At 55.2% G+C, this 18,383-nt stretch overlaps 1 protein-coding gene across 21 annotated transcripts in view; it reads left to right on the top strand.

Moving 5' to 3' along the window:
- The window catches only part of Prrc2b (proline rich coiled-coil 2B), a 67,201-nt gene that overhangs the window by 14,546 nt on the left and 34,272 nt on the right, over positions 1-18,383 (top strand). For 19 of the 21 annotated variants that reach the window (XM_087183023.1, XM_087183035.1, XM_087183034.1 and 16 more), the window contains exons 2-9: positions 4,775-4,944; positions 5,408-5,585; positions 7,576-7,681; positions 9,726-9,798; positions 12,831-12,974; positions 14,792-15,033; positions 15,510-15,631; positions 15,769-15,911. In XM_087183023.1, coding sequence (XP_087039149.1) covers positions 4,830-4,944; positions 5,408-5,585; positions 7,576-7,681; positions 9,726-9,798; positions 12,831-12,974; positions 14,792-15,033; positions 15,510-15,631; positions 15,769-15,911 — 1,123 coding nt within the window. In that variant the 5' untranslated portion in view covers positions 4,775-4,829. The remainder of the gene's footprint in view (positions 1-4,774; positions 4,945-5,407; positions 5,586-7,575; positions 7,682-9,725; positions 9,799-12,830; positions 12,975-14,791; positions 15,034-15,509; positions 15,632-15,768; positions 15,912-18,383) is intronic. The other 2 variants (XM_087183024.1, XM_087183018.1) reach the window with 1 other exon arrangement.

The following is an 18,383-nucleotide window of genomic DNA, read 5'->3' as shown; positions in this document are numbered from 1 at the left end:
GAAAAAGAATCCGGATTAGGACCATCCTACCGCCTCTGGGGTGGCCCAAGGCCATAGGCATGTAGGAAGTGGGCAGCTTGCCACCTGGGCCCTTCGGTGCCTTTAAAATGCAGTCCCAGAAGCTGGGCATGCTGTGCACACCTGTCATCGAAGCACTCTGGGAGGCTGAGGCAGGAGGATCACAAGTTTGAGTACAGATTGGGCATTGTAGCAATTTATCGAGACCCTGTCTCACAGTAAAAACTAAAGAGGATGTAGGTACGTGGGTCAGTGTGAAGGCCCCGGCTTCAACCCCCAGTACCACCAAAAAGAAAAAAGTCACAGTGGGTGCTGATGTCAGGAGGGCTTTGGGGTCTGTCTCTGGTGTCCTGGAGAGGCCTCAACAGCACAATGGGACCCTGCTTCCTGCTTGTCACCCTGGGGCACGGAGGAGGGGCAGGCAGGGCCACAGGGCGCAGCTGTGGCCACACGGGAGCCTGGAGGGCGCATTCAAGAGCCCAGCACCTGCCCAGGGCGAGGCGGGGTCACCGCGCTGTCCCCTCTCCCTTGTCACTGTCCTTGCAGCGGGTCTTGGACAAGGGACACTGTTTTCCTCAGTGCAGGAGGAGCCGGCCTCGAGTCCCAGCCAGTGTGGACGGCGGCAGGACTCTCGGGGAGGAAGGGGAGGCTGGCATGTCTGTCGGATGTGACCCCAGGACAGGGGGACAACAGCGAAGGCTGTGAGCAGGTGCTCGGCACTGTCTGAGGAACAAGGAGGCTGAGGCAGGCGCCGGGGCTTGCAAACTAACAAACAGTACCCGAGAATTGGGGGATAGGATGGTGCTTAGTTTTTTCTTCATCTTTTTTTTTTTCTTTTTGGTGTTGAGACAGGGTCTTGCTATGTAGTTCAGGCTGGCCTCAAACTCCCAGCGATCCTCCTGCCTCAGCTTCCTGAGTGCTAGAATCACAGGTGCGTGCTCTCCTTGCCCCAGGGCCTGGGCATGGATGCTGGATCTTCCCCTGCGTGCTGTGAGCCCGTAGCACACAGTAGGTCCTTCAGGGGTTCAGGTGACGATGGCTCCCAGTGTCCGTGGCTGGGCATTTGACCCAGCAGTACTAGAATCGAGGAGACCTGGAGAAGCTGGATTTGCTGTGGATGCAAACCCGGCTGTGCTGGGCCGGCATCAGTGAAATGCTTGTCCCTGGAGCCCTTGTCCTGCCCCGCCCCCGTCCTCCGTGCACTGTCAGTGCAGTGCTGAGCCTGGGAGACTCCTCCGAGAGCCTGGCCCAGCACGCACTGCCCTGCAGAGCTACCTGTTGCGTCTGAGGAAGCGCTGTGCTTGTGCTGCTGCAGGTGTGGCTGGACGCCGGTGCCGAGCCTGGTGCCCTGCGCCAGGGACGTGCACAGTTGTCGTTCCTGAGAGCGCTGGGCTGTCCCCCATCGCTGGCTGTCATGTGATGCTGGCCGGTAGCCCAGGGAGACGGACAGGAATCCTGTTACCCGGAAATGGCATTTGACAAAGCAACCGGCTCCCGCTGTGGACAGACAGGTTCTGGGGACCCGTGGGCAGGGCTGTCTGGAGAGCGCTGCGGTGTCAGGTTGCCTGGGTTGGAGACTTTCTGGTGGCTTTTGTTCCAGTGAGCCTGGGCTCTCCACCGGAGTCCTGTCCTGGATTCCACACGCGCCTTCTTCATGTGGATTTTAGGCCCTTTTCTCATCTGCCTGTGATCTTCCTCCAGTGATTTCTTTTTTTTTTTTGAGACTGTGTAGCCCAGGCAGGCCTCAAACTTGCTATAACCCTCCTGCCTCAGCCTCCTGAATGCTGGCATAACAGGCGGAGGCTAAGGTCTGTCCAGGCCGGTAGTGTGCCCCGCAGGTGTACACTCGCGTGAAGGGCACACTCCAAAAGCACCCACGTGCAGGCTGGTGCAGGCACTGGGCCAGGGTGTCCCTGGTCACCAGGCTCCCATGTGCCCTCACTTGCTGGGTGGCTGATTTCACCTCACCGGGGGACACAGCCAGAGCAGCAGTTACAGGCCGACCTCTCCGCTGCGTTCTCAATTCCCAGGCGAGGAGCCCGTGTCAGCCTCATGTTTCTTCTTTTGGGGAGTCAGTGGGTGGCGTGACTGGTTCTGGGGTGCTGTGCCCATGGCCTATGTCCACTCTGCCTGCCCTGGCCTGGCCATGGGGTCAGAAAGCTTGTGGGTCCCTGCCCTGGCTGGAGCAAGAACAAAAAAAAAGACAATGTGGTACCTTAGCCTGACAGTCTTCTTTTTTAAAAAGTTTTTTTGGGCCAGGGATTTAGCTCAGTGGCACGGTGCTTGCCTCAAAAGTGCAAGGTTCCGGGTTTGATCCCTGGTACCGCAAACAAAATTTTTTTTAAGTTTTTTCATTGGTATGTGTTTGTAGTACGTACACTTGTCATGTGCATGACCTTTCTTTTTTTCTTTTTCTTTTTGGTTTTTTGAGACAAGGTCTTGCTATGCAGTTCAGGCTGGCCTTGAACTCAGTGATCCACCTGCCTCAGCCTCCCCAGTGCTGGGGATTACAGGCATGTACCACCACTCTCGAAACAGAACATTTCTTAATTCTTTTTTTAAACCCCTCTCCCCTATCTCTTGGGCCCTTTTGTGTATACACACACACACACACACACACACACACACAAACACACCGTGGCTGAAGGGTTCACAGAGTGAAAATAAGAAAGACAAGGAGACAGAGGAATAGGTGGGCCGGGTGGGGCTCTGACTCCTGATGGGAGGAAAAGACCCCAGGCAAATGCAGCGGGTTATTTATAGAGTAGAGGTAAGGGAAGCGCTGGGGCAGGTAAAGGGGCTGGTCTGTAACGGGAGCCAGAAGAGCAGCCAAGGTCTGCAGGACCTCAGGCGTGATGGTTCTCTGGCGAATGGGTGGGGAGGAAGACAGTCCTGTTCTCCCCAGGCCTTGCTCCACCGCGCCCTCTGTCGCCTGTTCTCCTCCCCCGGGGCCCTGCCTCATTCGCGGGAGGAGGCGAGTTAGGCCTGGCCACAGGGATCCGCAGCGTAGCGCTCCCAGCACGCACAAGTTTACACTACGTGAGCACCGCGTGCCTCACGGGCCTTGCTGCGTGTGCACGGCACTTTAGTGCCCCGCTTCATCTCATCTCCCTCCCCTCTTCTCCGTTTTCCTCGATTTCCTCCTGTCTTATTTTCCATATGTTGGTTCTCGTGTAGGAGAAGCCATGCGCTCCCGAGCCTTTCCCGTCTGTTTCCCACCCCTCCCTCTGATGGCCGCTCAGCGGTTGGCCTCCCTGCTCGCCTTTGTCGGCCTCCCCGATCTGTATGGCAGGACGGAGACCTCCACACAGCTCGGTGGCACGGCTGTGTCCAGGGACCTCGGGGATGTAGCTGCCTCTCAGCCCTGGCCGTGTGGTGGGGATGCGTGGGTGGGGCCGTGTCCTGCTCCTCTTCCTGTTGGCCACGAAGTCCGGTTACTGAGTGTTTGTTTCTTTTGTCCCCCGACACACGCAGTGGAATCCGGACCCTCACGCAGAGCTACACTTCCAGCCTCTTACACATTTTATATTCTGAGACAGGGTCTCAGTAAGCTGCTCAAGCTGGGCTCGAACTTGTGATCTTCATATGCCCGGCTGTTTCTCACTGCTTTTGGGACAAGTGGCCACTCTCGCAGTGGGTTGAAGTGGCGTAGGTTTATCAAGGGACCGACCCGGAGGTCCAGAGTGTGCAGTGGCCCAGGGGACCCTCCCCCATCATCACCCCCTTCCCACACGCTCACAGGAGTTCCCCCGACAGGCCCAGGCCCAGGGTAGGCCCTGCTGGGGCAGTGGAGCCCGGCCCGGCCAGGGGCAGGATGAGAAGCAATATTCAGCCCCTCTGCCAGGGCCTCTCCACCTTGGGAGTTTATTTTTATTTTTTATTGTATTTCATTTCATTTTTTGTATTTTGTTAAATTTTATTTATTTATTTATTTTTTGGTACTGGGGATCGAACTCGGGTCCTTGCGCTTGCGCAGCAGGTGACAAAACCACTGAGCTAAATCCCCGGTGCCTGTATTTTTTTTTTTTTTTTTTGGTACCGGGGATCGAATTTGGGTCCTTGCGCCTTGGTGCCTGTATTTTGTTAAATTAAAAAAATTTTTTTCTGGGGGCCAGGGATTTAGCTCAGTGGTTTCACCGCCTGCTGCGCAAGTGCAAGGACCCGAGTTTGATCCCCGGAACAAAAAGAAAAAATTTTTTTCTTGGTATCAGGGATTGAACTCAGGACCTTGTGCTTGTGAGGCAGGTGTGGCACCAGTGAGCTAAATCCCTGGCCCCTTAAAAATTTCTTTTGAGACAGGGTCTCACTGTGTAGCCCAGGTTGGCCTCGAACTTGAGGCAGTCCTCCTGCCTCAGCCTCCCAAAGGCTAGGATAATGGCCTGGGTGCCGGCCGTTTATTGGAAACGCATGTGTCTCTGAGAGAGTTCCTGATCTCTGTGGCACTGCTCTGACCTGGCTTTCGCCTCCATGGCAGTGGATCGGCTGCCTGCTCTCTGGTTTGGTATTCTGTGCGTGCACTCCAGGTCCCTGGCGTGGGGTTGTCCCTCACCAAGCTGGCTGATACTCTGTGTTCCGCCTGCCGTGCCACAGTGTGAAGTGGGTGGGGCAGGGTGGCCTTAGTGACCGCGTCTGCAGAGCTCCCCCTGCTGGCGATGGTCGAGCGTTGCCTGGAGGCAGCCCCCTGGGGAGACCCAGGTCCAGCCCCTCGGATCCCAGGTTCTGGTGACTAATGAATGATTCCCTCTCCATCCCAAAGGCAGATCGGGAGCGGTGCCGAGAAAAATTTTCTTACTCGATGACATTTCATCGCGATGTCCGATCGTTTGGGGCAAATAACGAAGGGCAAGGATGGGAAAAGCAAGTATTCGACTCTCAGCCTGTTTGACAAGTATAAAGGAAAATCAGTAGACGTGGCCAGATCCTCAGGTGAGGCCCAGGAGGGGTAGGGTTCGGGCCACTCCCCTGTGTGATGCCCCCAGAGCAGGCCCCACAGTGCCACCCGGTAGACCAGGCTCTGGGGGTGCAGGGCAGCTGGGTACCCCGGAGGGGAGGGAAGCGCGGTCGCCCTGTCTCCTTGTCTCCTTGCGGTCTCGAGGGTGGAGTGGAGCTTAGTTTGTGTTAGTGTCACCCTTTAGGTGTCCCTGTCTAACATTTGAGAGTCTGGGCAAAGATCCTTTGATCCTGTCCAAACCGCAGGGATCAGATCCCTGCTGGCTCTGCATCCAGGTCCCTGGCTCCTGGAGCTGCCTCCTGCCGTCAGGGCATCGAGGCCACTGCACAGATTTCGGCAGCGACCCTGTCCCCAAGTCTTGGTGCCCGAGTGACTGCGGGGGGGGTGTGTGCGCCCTCTTCCCCCGTGACCTTGCCGTGTGATACCTCCTCCCCGCAGTTATTCCTAGGCATGGCTTACAGAGTCTCGGGAAAGTTGCCACAGCCCGGCGCATGCCACCGCCTGCAAACCTGCCAAGCCTGAAGTCTGAGAACAAAGGAAACGACCCCAACATCGTGATAGTACCCAAGGACGGGACGGGATGGGCAAACAAGACGGACCAGCAAGACCCAAAGAGGTGAGTGCGGAGTAGCTGAGACCGCACAGCCTCTTGGGGTCCCTGGTGTCCTTGGCTTGGCCGGGTGGCTGTACTGCCTCGTACATGGAGCCAGGGAAACTGGCTCTGCTGGTTTTTGGAGCTGAGGTGACAGCGTTTGTGGTAGCCTTGTCTCTGGTGACCAGTGTCTCCCATGCCTTGCTTGGAGCGGCCTCCTGCCAGAGGAGCAAGAGGGAGCTTCAGCACTGGGCCTGCAGCAGGAGTTATGAAATAGGGTCCTAGAGGTGTCTTTCCTTCCCCCTGGGGATTGAAGCCAGGGTCTTCATACTGAGCTCTATCCCCAGCCCCTTTTTATTTTATTTTATTTTATTTTATTTTTTTTTTTTTTTGTGGAACGGGGATCCAACTTAGGATCTTGCACTTGCCAGGCAGGTGCTGGTGCCACTGAGCTAAACCTCCGGCCCAAAAAGTCTTCCATGTTTTTTTGTTTGTTTTTTTGGTACTGGGGATTGAATTCAGGAACTTGTGGTTGCAAGGAGGCAGCGGCACCACTGAGCTAAGTCTCCGGCCCTTTCTTTTTTATTTTGAGACAGGGTCTCACTAAGTCACTTGAGTTCCCTGGGCTGGGCTCAAACTTTCAATCCTCCTGGGCCGGGGATTTAGCTCAGTGGTTTCGCCACCTGGCCTTCTGCGAAAGTGCAAGGACCCGAGTTCGATCCCCGGTACCAAAAAAACGAAACAAAAAAAACCTTTCAATGCTCCTGCCTCAGCCTCCCAAGGTGCTAGAAGCCTCTGCTTGCAGTGGAGATGAGGTGTTGGGGGCTGTGGCCTCCGTCTGACAGATCGTGAGTGCTGGGGAATCAGGCCACAGGTGTGCGGAGCCCATGGCTCTGGCTTACAGATGGGCACGGGCACTGTGGCACCCCGCCAGGTGGACTGCTGCCCTCTTGTGGGTCTGTGGAGTGGAAAGGTGGATGGAAGGAGCCTCTGCTGAGCCAGGTCCTGCTGCTCTGTCAGAAGACGACTGGGAGACCTGACATTTGACACAGCCTTTTCGGGGAGAAGTTTGTTGGTGTCTTTTAAACCCCCAAACATCCGTTCATCTAATAATGTCATTTCTAAGGTCATATGCCACTGACTTACTTATAAAAAAACAAACACAAGAAGACTCACCAATAATCCTAGCACTCGGGAGGCTGAGGCAGGAGGATCACCATGAGTTCAAGGCCAGCCTGGGCTACATAGTGAGACCTTGTCTCAAAACAAAGAAAAACAAAGCAGAAGGATTTGTACATGTACAAAATACTTACTGGAGCTTTATCTGTAATGGGAAAAAAAAAAAGTTGGTTAAATTGAAGCCCATCCAGTTGCCCTCTGTCATCCGTTAAAAGATTGGTAGGTGTATATGTATTGTTGTGAGGAAATGTTCACATAGAGAAAAGGGACCAGCCTGCTGTTGAAAAGGTTGCTCTATTAATATACGTGTGGGAAATCCTGAGTTTCTGCCTGGATGACCAGTTCATGACCAGTTACAGTTCATATATATTCATACCTTTATTTATCTTTTTTTCCTTCAAGGCAGGGTCTCACTAGTAGTTCAGCCTGGCCTTGAGTTCACTATGTAGCCCAGGCTGGCCTTGAACTCACAGTGATCCTCCTGCCTCAGCCTCCCAGAGTGCTGGGATCACAGGTGTGGCCACCACAGTCAGCTCTCCATGTTTATGTTTACTATGAGCTTGAATTTCTTTGATAAGGGGCGAGAAAGGAGGAAAGTCTCAAAGCAGTGGCCTCCAGTAGGCATGGGCCACCGTCAGGAGGAAGGAGACCCGTGACTCAATTTCCCCATTGGCGAATCCTCCGTTCCATGTCGGTCTCCATGGCATCGACTCCGCCAGGGAAAGTGATTATTGTGGAGCTCAGGGAGCTGCTGCCCGTTGTGGCTCTTGGAAGTGTGGCCTGTTGCGTCCCCCGTGCTGGGTCTAATGGTCCCTTGGTGTCCTCCCCGTCCCAGTTCCAGTGCGACGGCCTGTCAGCCGCTGGAGTTGCTGCCGCAGCCGGGTTTGCAGAAATCTGTCTCCAATTTGCAGCAGAAGCCGACACAGTCAATCAGCCAGGAGGTAGGTGCTGGGTGCCCCATGGCCAGGGACGGGGTGCATGACCAAGGAGTCCACTTCTCCCTGACCCAGTTGTCCCAGCGGAGGCCCTGATGCACCCATGCAGCGAGTGCAGGAAAATGTTCTCTGCAAACAGCTGATCTTCAGCTTTGTGTTTTGTTTTCTGAGACAGGGTCTCACTTTGTACCCCAAGCTGGCCTCAAACTCGTGGCGATCCTCCTGCCCCAGCCTCCCCAGTACTGAGATTCCAAGCGAGAGCCACCCCCCCCACCCCCCGCTGACTTGTAGCTTTGGAGAAAGACCCCAGATACAGAGCGGGACACAGGCGCCTGCTTTGGTTTTGCTGATTTGCCTTCATGTGGAGCCACTTAGGTTGACTCCCAGCTGGCTCAGTATCCCTAAACGTGCTCCAGGGAAACTGATGCTACAAAACACAAAAAGTGCCAAGTGTGGTGGGCCATGCCTGTAATCCCAGCGTCCGGGGAAGCTGAGATGGGAGGGTGGCGGGTCTGAGCCCAGGCTGGGCATTTTGAGAGTTGGTAAGACCCTGTCCCATGGATGGATGGATGGATGGATGGATGGATGGATGGATAAAAGGGCTGGGGATGTAGCTCGGGGATGTGAAGGCCCAGGGCCAGTTCTCAGTACTGCAGAAAGAAGACAAAAACTGCATTTCTTTCGGAGGTGAGTTTGGAAAACAGAACTAAGCCAGCGCCTGGCTGCAGTGCTTGCAGAGCCTTTGATGTGCACATGTGTGCAGTGACTCCCTAAGAGGACTTCATGAACCATGTCCCTAGTCTGGTTAGCTTTGGGAAGCCTTTCTAAAACAAAATGTCTCCAGGAAATAACCTGGATACACACTGGGAAATGCTGAGCTACATTCCTTTACTCATTGATACATTTAAAATATTTTTCTCAACGGAAAGCACTGATTTATAACCATGCAAGGGCCTGTGACACCCTGTGTCCATCAAACCCTGCCTGTGGTGGGCACAGATCGGCAGGAGGATATGCATAGGCAACTTGTGTATTATTTGTATTGTTTGCTGGGCACCGTAGAGTTTTTTGTTGTGTTCTTTTGTTGTGTTGGTTTCTTGAGACAGGGCCTCACTATGTAGTTCAGACTGGGCTTAAACTCACTCTGTGGCCCACGCTGACCTCGAACTCATGGTGATCCTCCTGCCTCAGCCTCTTGAGCACTGGGATCACAGGTGTGCGTCACACTGCCTGGCTTTGGTGGGTAGCATAGGAGATGAAACACACCCCTGTCTGCTGTCAGCGGAAATGGAGGAGCCTCAGTCTTCGGCACTGCTGATAGGTGCTTTGGGAATTACAGCCAGGGAGTGGGACCCCGCTCCTGTGGGAGTCCGTGGTCATTGGCCTTGCCCTCCTCAGGCCTGCTGGCCACTTGAGTAGAGAATTCACAACGGAGAGTTTGGTGCTGTGGTTCTTCAGCCCTGGCTGCACAGTGTGTTCAACACAGTTCTGGCCCTGTGGCCCGTTTAAGAATATTCTTGAAGGGTCTGGGCTGCAGCCAGGTGGGCCCACGCAGCACTGCGCCTGGTCACTCTGTCCAGGGCTCAGCTCTTCCTGGTGGCCGCTGGGTCTTTTTTGTCCTTGTCCTCTCTGATCATGACTTAAAGCACTCCAGAGAATGCTGCTGTCTTCCGTGGGAGTGGGATTCAGTCTCCTGCGGGGGTGACAGCGGGTAGGGACGGATGCCAGAGGACGACTGTTTACTCTCCTGGCCAACAGCTGGCCAGGGCAGGCCACGAAGGCAGCTGCTGTTGGCAAAGGTTGCGAAGCTCCAGCTGGGGACCCTAAGGGGCTTTGCACACGGCGGCACTGGGTGCAGATCCCGATGCCGACGGGAACCGGATGTCCAGGCCCAGTAGTCACTGGTTCCGGAGCCGCCTTGGGCCCTGAGCAGACCTTTGCAGCCCGGTGCCACCGCCAGGTGGGGCTGCCCGATCCTGCTGGGCCGTGTGTCCGTGTGTTCGAGGCAGGGCCTCCCTCACCCAGCCCTGCTCGTCTCCATCTCTTCCAGAACACAGATTCAGTGCCAGGTGGACCAAAGTCATGGGCACAGCTGAATGGAAAGCCAGCAGGACACGAAGGTGGTGAGTGTGCGAGGAGGTGGGGCAGGGTCGCCACCCCAGGTCCTTCCCGGGGGCCTGGGGACCCGCAAGCCTGGTGGAGTCCATGAGGGGAAGCACCTGAGGCCCTCGGCCGTGGTGGCGGTGGAGGAGCTGGCGCTGCAGGGGTTGTGAGCTCTTGCCTCTTCCAAAGCCAGACCTTGGGGTGCAGGGGGCCTGGGCACGGCCTCCACAGTCTCCGCTCAGCTGCGCTGCAGGTGGAGTCGGCGCCTTCTTCGTCCTGTCGCCGGCACCCAGTGACTTCCTGCACTGGGGCCACAGGGAAAGGTGCTGGGGACCTGGCGAGCCAGCCCCGGGGTGGAGCTGCCGCTGCGGGCCTGACCCAGGACACAGGCTCGAAGCTGGGAAGAGGAAGCCGGGCATGGTGCTGCACACCTGTGGCCCCAGCACTAGGGAGACTGAGGCAGGCTGGTCGCCGTGAGTTCCAGGCCAGCTGGGCTGCATAGTGAGGCAGTGTCTCAGGGAGAATACTGAGTGGGAATTACAGATCCCAGCAGCTCTCGAGGCCTGCACCCCGGAGCGCTGGAGATGTGGCCCTGCGGCTGCACGGTGTTGGTGAGCACACCGGTCCACTTTCCTCCCTGAGGTCTCAGCACTCTGCATGACCTGGAGCGTTCTCTCACACGTGTGGACCCAACAGGCAGCGCCCTGGGCCTCCACAGCTGGAGTGGGAAACCAGCTCCATGCCCGGGCTGCACGGGACCGCGCCCCTCAGGTGGAGGCCACCGTGGCAAAGGCCTTCCTGCCTCCCGAGGAAAGTGTCAAATCGGTCAGCACCAAGCAGGGCTCCGCTCCAGCATCTGCCAGGAGCCACAGTGCGGGCTGGGCACTCGGCTCCACCCTGCGTCGCGGGTCCTCTAGCAGTGGTGGGAGACCAAGGAGGGCAACAGGACACTGGGCCCCTAGTGTCCGTCCACACAGAGTCTTCCTGCAGGGCATCGGCTGTCTGTAGCCCTGTTTCTGTACAGTTAGAATTTTAATTAACTGATTAAGTTTTTTTTGAGACAGGGTCTTGCTATGTAGTTCAGGCTGGCCTTGAATTCTCAAAGATCCTCCTGCCTCAGCCTCCTGAGTGCTGGAGTTGCAGGTGTGTGGCAGCATTCTGGCTTTCAAATTTTTTAAAGGAGACAGGATATCAAGTTGTATTTAAAGAGAACCACAGGGATTGTTAGCTGTCACAGCCCTGTGCAGGCCAGTTGGCACTCCCTGTCAGAACACCACCACGCCCTTGAGCTGGCGGCTCATTCCACTGTGAATGGTTCTCGGCCACTTGGGAGAAGATTTATGTACAAGATTGTCCACTAGGACACTGACAGCAGAGGACTGGACACAGTCACGTGGGCCCTCCTTCGGGTGTGGAATACAATTTTTCTTTTTTTTTTTTTGGAATACAATTTTTCTATGAAGAAAAGAAGCAGACGTTTTCTGTGGCTGCAGCCAGGTCTAGTTCTGAACGGTGACAATTGCTGCCATTTGTGTGACGAACAGAGATAAGGAAAATGCTGCTGCAAAATGTGGAATATGAGGGCCAGGGATGTAGCTCAGTGGCGCTGCGCCTGCCTCGAAAGTACAAGGTCCTGAGTTGGATCATCGATACCAAAAAAAAAAAAAAAGTGGAATGTGCAGTTTTCACAACCTCTGCCAGGAGGCTCATGGGAAGGGAGGGACGGATGGCCTGGGCTTTAGGGTGTGGAAGTGGCCCAGGCCAGGCCCATCTGGAATGCTGTCCTAGCTCCTCGTTGGGAACCGTGTAAACACATGACTTAGCACAGATAAACTTCCCTGGAAAACCAGTGCAGGCCCGGGAAGGTCCTCCACCCTTGCTGGTGGCCGCACTGGTGCCCAGAGCCTTTGGGAATCTCCGGAGCCCCAGTGGGGGAGAATCAGGCTTCCGGCCTGCTCTGCTGCCAGCCACATGTCACGTCTGTGATGCCATGGGGTGAGGCACAGGGGCGCTGAGCGTGACGTGCTCCTGGGAAGAGGACTTGCTAAAGTGGCATCATCCCAACGCACGAGATGGCCTTTAAGTCGTGTCACCCAAGGCCATTGGCCTGGACAGCGTGGGCCCCGAGTGTGGCTGAGTGTGACCGGATGTGGCTGCTGGCGTTGTGGTGTTGGGGCCTAAGGTAGCCTCTGCCCTGTTGTCTGGAGGAAGAGTTTCACCCGTGCTTGCAGTGATATTTTCGTGGCTCTTGAGCAGAAGGATTAGAAAGGCCTTGTTGACATATCCAGATAGTCCCGCCTGGTTCAGAGTGGGACTTTCGCTGTTCCTTCTGTGGACGTGACTCTTTAACGTCACACAGCTGCTCTGTTGAAGTCCCCGTCTGAGAGCAGTGGCTCTTTGTGGCCCTTGGATGTCCCCGCCCAGGCTAATCGCCTGGTGGCTCCTCAGACTGGGGCCCTCACTGAGGAGGTGGCAGGTGCACTGTGTCCCCTCAGGGGTCCAGTGGGCGGGCTGTCACAGCCGTCCTGAGCACTTGCTAGTCTGGACCAACCAATTTGTTCCTACTCAGGAACTTAAAATTCGGCCCTTGTCACCTGGTCATCTGCTGTGTGGAATCTGCTGTGTGGAATCACACAGTGGAATCTGCTGTGTGCTGTGCAGGCCGGGAGGCGGGGAGGGGACAAGGTGGCTCTGTAAAGGGGGTGGTGGTGGCAAGCAAGGAGCGACAGATCAAAGAAAGAACCGCTTCCCAGTGTTGCCTGTGCCCCGTGTCGGCCTGGCAGGCCCCGAGGCTGCGTGGGAAGTGGAACTGGAGTACAGGTGGCCACGGCGGGGCTTGTGTGGCGGCCCCAAGGTGGCCCAGGGACTGTGTCGAGTTGCCCCAGGGTAGCGGTCTCCTCCTGGCCGATGGCCTGACTTCAGGTGTGGGCAGGGATGTGGCCGTGCAGCTGTGACGTCTGGCCTGGGCACGGAGCACCCAGGCGCTTGGCAGCTGGCGGGCACAGATGGAGGGCGATGCCGCTGACTGCTCCCTGTCCCCCGATCTCCGCAGGTTTAAGGGGCTCAAGCCGACTGTTAGCCTTCTCTCCCGAGGAATTTCCGACGCTCAAGGCAGCTGGGGGGCAGGACAAGGCTGGCAGAGAAAAGGGCGCCTTAGATCTGTCGTATGGGCCAGGACCAAGCCTCCGCCCGCAGAGTGAGTCTGCCTGCTGCCCTCGTCCCTGTCCCCGACCTCGTCCTTACCAGACAGCAGGATCCCCACATCGCATCTGCCCTGCTAGGGAGACCCAGGCCAGGAGCCCTGGCCTGGTCGTGTCTGCTGATGTTTTCTCGGCCAGTCTTCCCTGGCCTTCTGGTCCCTTCCCGTCTGTCACCCGGGTGACAAGGGCCAGCTGCATGGTGGTTCCGAGCCTGGTGGAATCCCGCCAGGGTCCCCCCAGCCAAGTCAGGTCCCTGTGGCCCTGTCCCTGTCCCTGGGCTTTGAGCAGCCAGCCCAGGCGCACTGCCCTTCCTCCGAGTGGCCTCACTGTGTAGCCCAGGCTGGCCTCGAACTCACGGCAACCCTCCTGCCTCATCTCAATCCTGATGAATCCCCAAGGCCCCTCCTGAGGTGGTGTCTTGTGCACTACGGGACCACCGAGCTTTGCCAGTGGCCTTCGTGGGTTTGTTTTGTTTGCTGCAAATACATAACCAAGTAGTCTGGAACAAGAGTTGTGCCTTTCTGGGGTTAATTAAGCCGAGTTGCCCTGAATTAGGGCTGTAAAGGTGTGGAGCTAGAAGCAGCTTCCAGGACCAGTTCCCTCCTGTTGGTGAAGTGAGGAAGCAGGTGGACCTCGGCTTACTTGGACAGAGTGGGAGCAGCCTGGTTCCTGGCTCTCATCCTGGTCCTCTCTCTCACAGAGACGTGAGTGGGGGCCTCATTCGTGTCTCAGCTCCCAACCGAAAGTTGACCGAGAAGTCTTAGGACATCTAATTGCTCTGTGGCCCCTGCAGTGGTCTCCTTTTTTATACAGCTTCTCTTTTTTTTTTTTTGGTACCGGGGATTGAACTTGGGTCCTTGTGCTTGCAGAGCAGGTGATGAAACCACTGAGCTAAATCCCCGGGCCTACAGTTTCTCTTTCTGCAGTTGCCTGGGGTCAGCTGCATCTGAAAATATTACTGAACAATACAGTATTGTGAGCTGGGTGTGTTAGCGCACACCTGTAATCCCAGTGCTATGGGAGGCTGAGGCAGGAGGATCGCAAGTTGGAGACCAGCCTGGGCAGCTGAGTGAGACCATCTCAGAAAAGGGCTGGGGATGGAGCTCAGTGCAGAGGTTCTGAGTGCAATCCTCAGTTCCACCAAAAAAAAAAAAAAAAAAAAGATTTTGAAAGAGAGGGTGAGACTGTGTTCAGGTAATTGTGTTTATTCCAGTGTACTGCTACAGTTGCTTACTCCTTACTGTACTCGATTTACCTCTCGATCTTTGTCGCAGATACATACATGAGAAGAAACAGTGTGCCTAGGGTTTGGTTTATCCAGGGGTTCCCTGGGATAAGGGCTCCTCTAAGTCTTAGTGCTAGCTTCCTTCCCTGGGGCCCTGGAAGGCCCCGGCCCACTGAGGACAGGGGAGCCTGGCCTGTCGGGTGGCATCGGTTCAGTGCCTTGCCATGGCTTTAGTCTCAGCCCAGGGCCGGCCGTGGAGCTGAGCCCCCGGGCCTGGCTCAGCAGTGGCAGCAGGAAGGACCGGAGGCGGCCTCACGGGGACTGTGCTGGCGTCACACCCCGGCTCTGTGGTCCGTGGCCGTGTCTCGATTACCCTCACCCTCTCTCCGAGCTCAACAGCAAAGATCACCCCTTGCCCCCAGCCTTCCTTGACAGACTGTGCTATTCCGTACTTTTGGTTTTTAACTTTTTGTTATTTTCTTTAAAATTTTTTTAATTTTATAGTTTGGTGATCGCGGGGTCCCTTGACTCTCTGAACCTCCTAAGCCCGCTCCCCTTTTCCTCCCCTGTGCCCCTTTCCGCTTCCAGATGTGACAAGCTGGAGGGAGGGCGGTGGGCGAAACATCATTGCTGCCACAGCTCTGAATGCCTCCCCGCCTGAGCCGGGCAGCAGGAACATGGGCACGGGAGACGGAGCCCCCTCGTCAGCCAGCGCCAGCGATGCCAAGGACCCCGCGCTCCGCCCAGCCCAGCCTGTCCGCAAAGGGGCTTCGCAGTTCGTGGGCAACGTGTACCACCCACCCACCTACCATGACATGCTGCCTGCCTTTGTAAGTCTCAGGGTTCAGTGCCTGGGGTCTGCCCTCCCACGCCCTCTGCCCGATGTAGTGGATCAGCAGCTCCCCACCCTGTTTTTATGTCCTGTGGGCCTCTGGCTCCCGTGCCTATGCTGTGGGTATGCTGTCAGCCTTAGCATTCCCCAAAATGGACCTAACACTAACTAGCCGACTACAGGGAGGAAACAGGGATGCTCACGGTGAGATCCACTAGGAAACCCCAGCTTTGCTTCTTTTCCCTCCATTTGCAAAACAAATTCTAACTGAATGCTGGGCGTGGTGGTGCACCTGTAATCCCAGGACTTCAGCACTTGGGAGGCTGAGGCAGGAGGATCACTGTGAGTTCAAGGCCAGCCTGAGCCACACAGTGAAACCCTCTCTCAGAAAAACAAACAAACAAAAATAAAAATCTAACCAAGGGGAACTTGGAATTTCTGCCATTCCTGGAAAATCACCACGTTCTGTTTCAGATGTGTTCGCCGCAGTCATCCGAGAACCAGGGTCCTGTGGAGCGAGGCCCCTTCCCCGCCCCACAGCTCCGCCTGGAGCCCCGAGTCCCTTTCAGGCAGTTCCAGATGAATGAGCAGGACAGGTAAGGCGGGAGCCAAGCTGGGGCCCACGCCCGTGCCCAGGGCCAGCCTGGTAGGAGCAGAGCCAGGCCAATGCCCATGCCCAGGGCCAGGGCCAGCCTAGCAGGCCCGCGGGGCTGACCTGCTTCTGTTTCCGCAGCAAGGACAGCAGGCCGGGGCTCACGCGTCCAGTGCGGCCTCTGCGACAGCTGGTGGAGCGGGCACCACGGCCCACGATCATCAACGCCGAGAACCTCAAGGGCCTGGACGACCTGGACACGGACGCTGACGATGGCTGGGCAGGTGGGCTGGGGCAGGGTCCCCGAGGAGCCACTGCAGGTTCCTTCCATGCCCTGTGGGCCCAGGTTTCTGTCACCCCAGAGGCTGCTTCCCAGGCAACCCACACGGGCTTCTGGCCTTTGCCCTGGACCTCAGAGCTGAGGGAGACGTGGCTGTTTAACTCTTTATTTTATTTTATTTTATTTTATGCTGTACTGGGGACTGAACTCAGGACCTTTGTACTGAGCTACATCCCAGTCCTCGTTGAGTGTTTTGAAATAGGGTCTCTAAGACTGAGCTTGATGCTTGCAGTCTTCCTGGCTCAGCCTCCCAGAATGCTGGGGTCCCAGAAGTCCCCACCAGGGCTGGATGATAATGGAAAATTTAAACAAAATAGCTTAAAAAACAGCTCCCAGATACCTCTCAGTTTCATGACGCGCAAGTGTTCTACCTTGCTTATTATCTCTGCCGCTCCGCACCCCCAGTTGGACCGTTTTCTTCTGTAATTCTTTTGTCTCAGCTGAACTTCAGTCATACTAAAGGGACACATTTCCTGGGTGCCTTGGTGCATGCTTGTCATCTCAGCTACATGGGAGCCTGAGGCAGGAGGGCCACAAGTTTAAGCCATCCTGGCTAACTTATAAGACCTTGTCTCAAAATTTTAAAAATAAATAAATATAAAGGGCCGGATGTAGCTCAGTGGTAGGTTGTCCTGGGTTCAGCCCCCAGTATGGAGCATGGGGGGAAGAGATGACATTTTTTTTTGAGACAGACTCACTGCGTGGCCCAGGCTGGCCTGTAATTTTTTTTTTTTTTTTTTTGGTACTGGGGATTGAACTCCTCGGGTCCTTGTGCTTGCGTAGCAGGTGGCAGAACCACTGAGCTAAATCCTCGGCCCTGTAATTTTCTTTTAATCTTTGCTGCCCTTTAGTGCCAGGTCTCAGTGGTCTCATCCATGAGCCAGAACTCGCTTCTCTGATTCCTCAAGGGCTTTTGCAGGCATTTTGGTTTTCTTCCTCAAACCCTGATAAAATCCCCTGTGAAACAGGGTGGCCCTGACATGGTCGTGGTGGACATGTTTTAGGGTTTAATTTCTCCGCTTACTCACAGGCCTGTTCAGATTTCCTGTGTCATTCTGATTTTTTTTTTTGGTACCAGGGATCAAACTTGGGTCCTTGCACTGGCAAGGCAGGCAGTGGAACCACTGAGCTAAATCCCTGGCCCTCCTGTGTCATTTTGTATCTGTGTCCTAGGCTAGTTGTCTTCCAAGGAACCTGATTGCTTTGAAGCCACTGAGTGATTCATGTGAACTTGCAGTCTATACCTCTGCAGCAAGGCCTTTCCATTCCTGGTCATTTGGTGACTTCTGTCTTCTCTCTTACATGCTTCTGGAGTTATTGGCTTCATTAATCCTCCCAAAAAGGCAGCCGGGCGTGGTGGCTCACACCTATGACCCCAGCACTCTGGAGGCTGAGGCAGGAGGATCACCATGAGTTTCAGGCTAGTCTGGGCTACATAGTGAGACCTTGTCTCAAAAAAAAAAAAGGATGAATGGGAAGCTTTGGGCCGGTTGGATCTTTGCAGTATTTCTTTTTTGTGCCCCCTGTAAGTGAGTTCATTGTAATTACGGTGGCATTTCTGGGTTTCTGATTTAACTGTCGTAGTCACAGGTTGTCTTCTGTGTGGTTTTGGTTCTTTTCTACTTAACCAGGGCTGTTTTGTGAGCAGGGTGTGACATGTCCTGGTGAGTCTTCCAAGGGTGCTGAAGCAGAATGTGTCATCTGCATCCTGCTCGGGACCATGCTCTGGGGCAGTCCAGGTCCTAGGTCTTGCGCTCTAGGAGGTGGCTGGTGGCTTCCTTTCAGCTCTGGACATGCTTACTCGTGGATTTTTTTTTTTTTTTTTTAAACAGGTCTCCATGTAGTCCAGGCTGGCTGTAAACTCACTGTGTAGTCCACCCTGGCCTCAAACTTGTGGCAGTCCTCTTGCCTCGGCCTCCTGAGTGCTGGGAGTACAGGTGTACATCACCACGCCTGTGTTTATTGCTCTTCTTCTAAGATAGGATTCACATGAAATTTTTTCATATACCTCAGTTTTGTTTTGGGTTTTTTGGCACTGGGGATCAAACTTGGGACCTTGTGCATGGTTTTTTTTTTTGTTTTTTTTTTTGGTACCAGGGATCGAACTCGGGTCCTTGCGCTTGCGCAGCAGGCAGAGAAACCACTGAGCCAAATCCCCGGCCCTGAAATTTTTTCATATAACAAAGAATCTCCCCAGTTAAAAATCTGCAGTTTGGTCATTTTTACTGTATTCACAGGTGCACCCCTCCCGCTACCCAACAGCAGAAGATTTCCACACCCCTATACCTGTTAACAGTTGTTCCTCACCCTCTTCTCCGTGGATTTGCATTTTCTGGGCATGTCCTCTGGACAGAGTCACACCATGTGTGACCTATTGGCGTCTGGCTTCTGTCACTTAGCGTTATGCTTTCAGAGT

Source organism: Heterocephalus glaber, unplaced genomic scaffold (genome assembly GCF_053883595.1).
Source record: "Heterocephalus glaber isolate CG9 unplaced genomic scaffold, H.glaber_assembly_v1.0 deba00001479, whole genome shotgun sequence".
Classification (NCBI taxonomy): Eukaryota; Metazoa; Chordata; class Mammalia; order Rodentia; family Bathyergidae; genus Heterocephalus; species Heterocephalus glaber.
The sequence above is the reverse complement of the archived record's forward strand: the minus strand, read 5'-3'. Positions and strand labels throughout refer to the sequence as shown.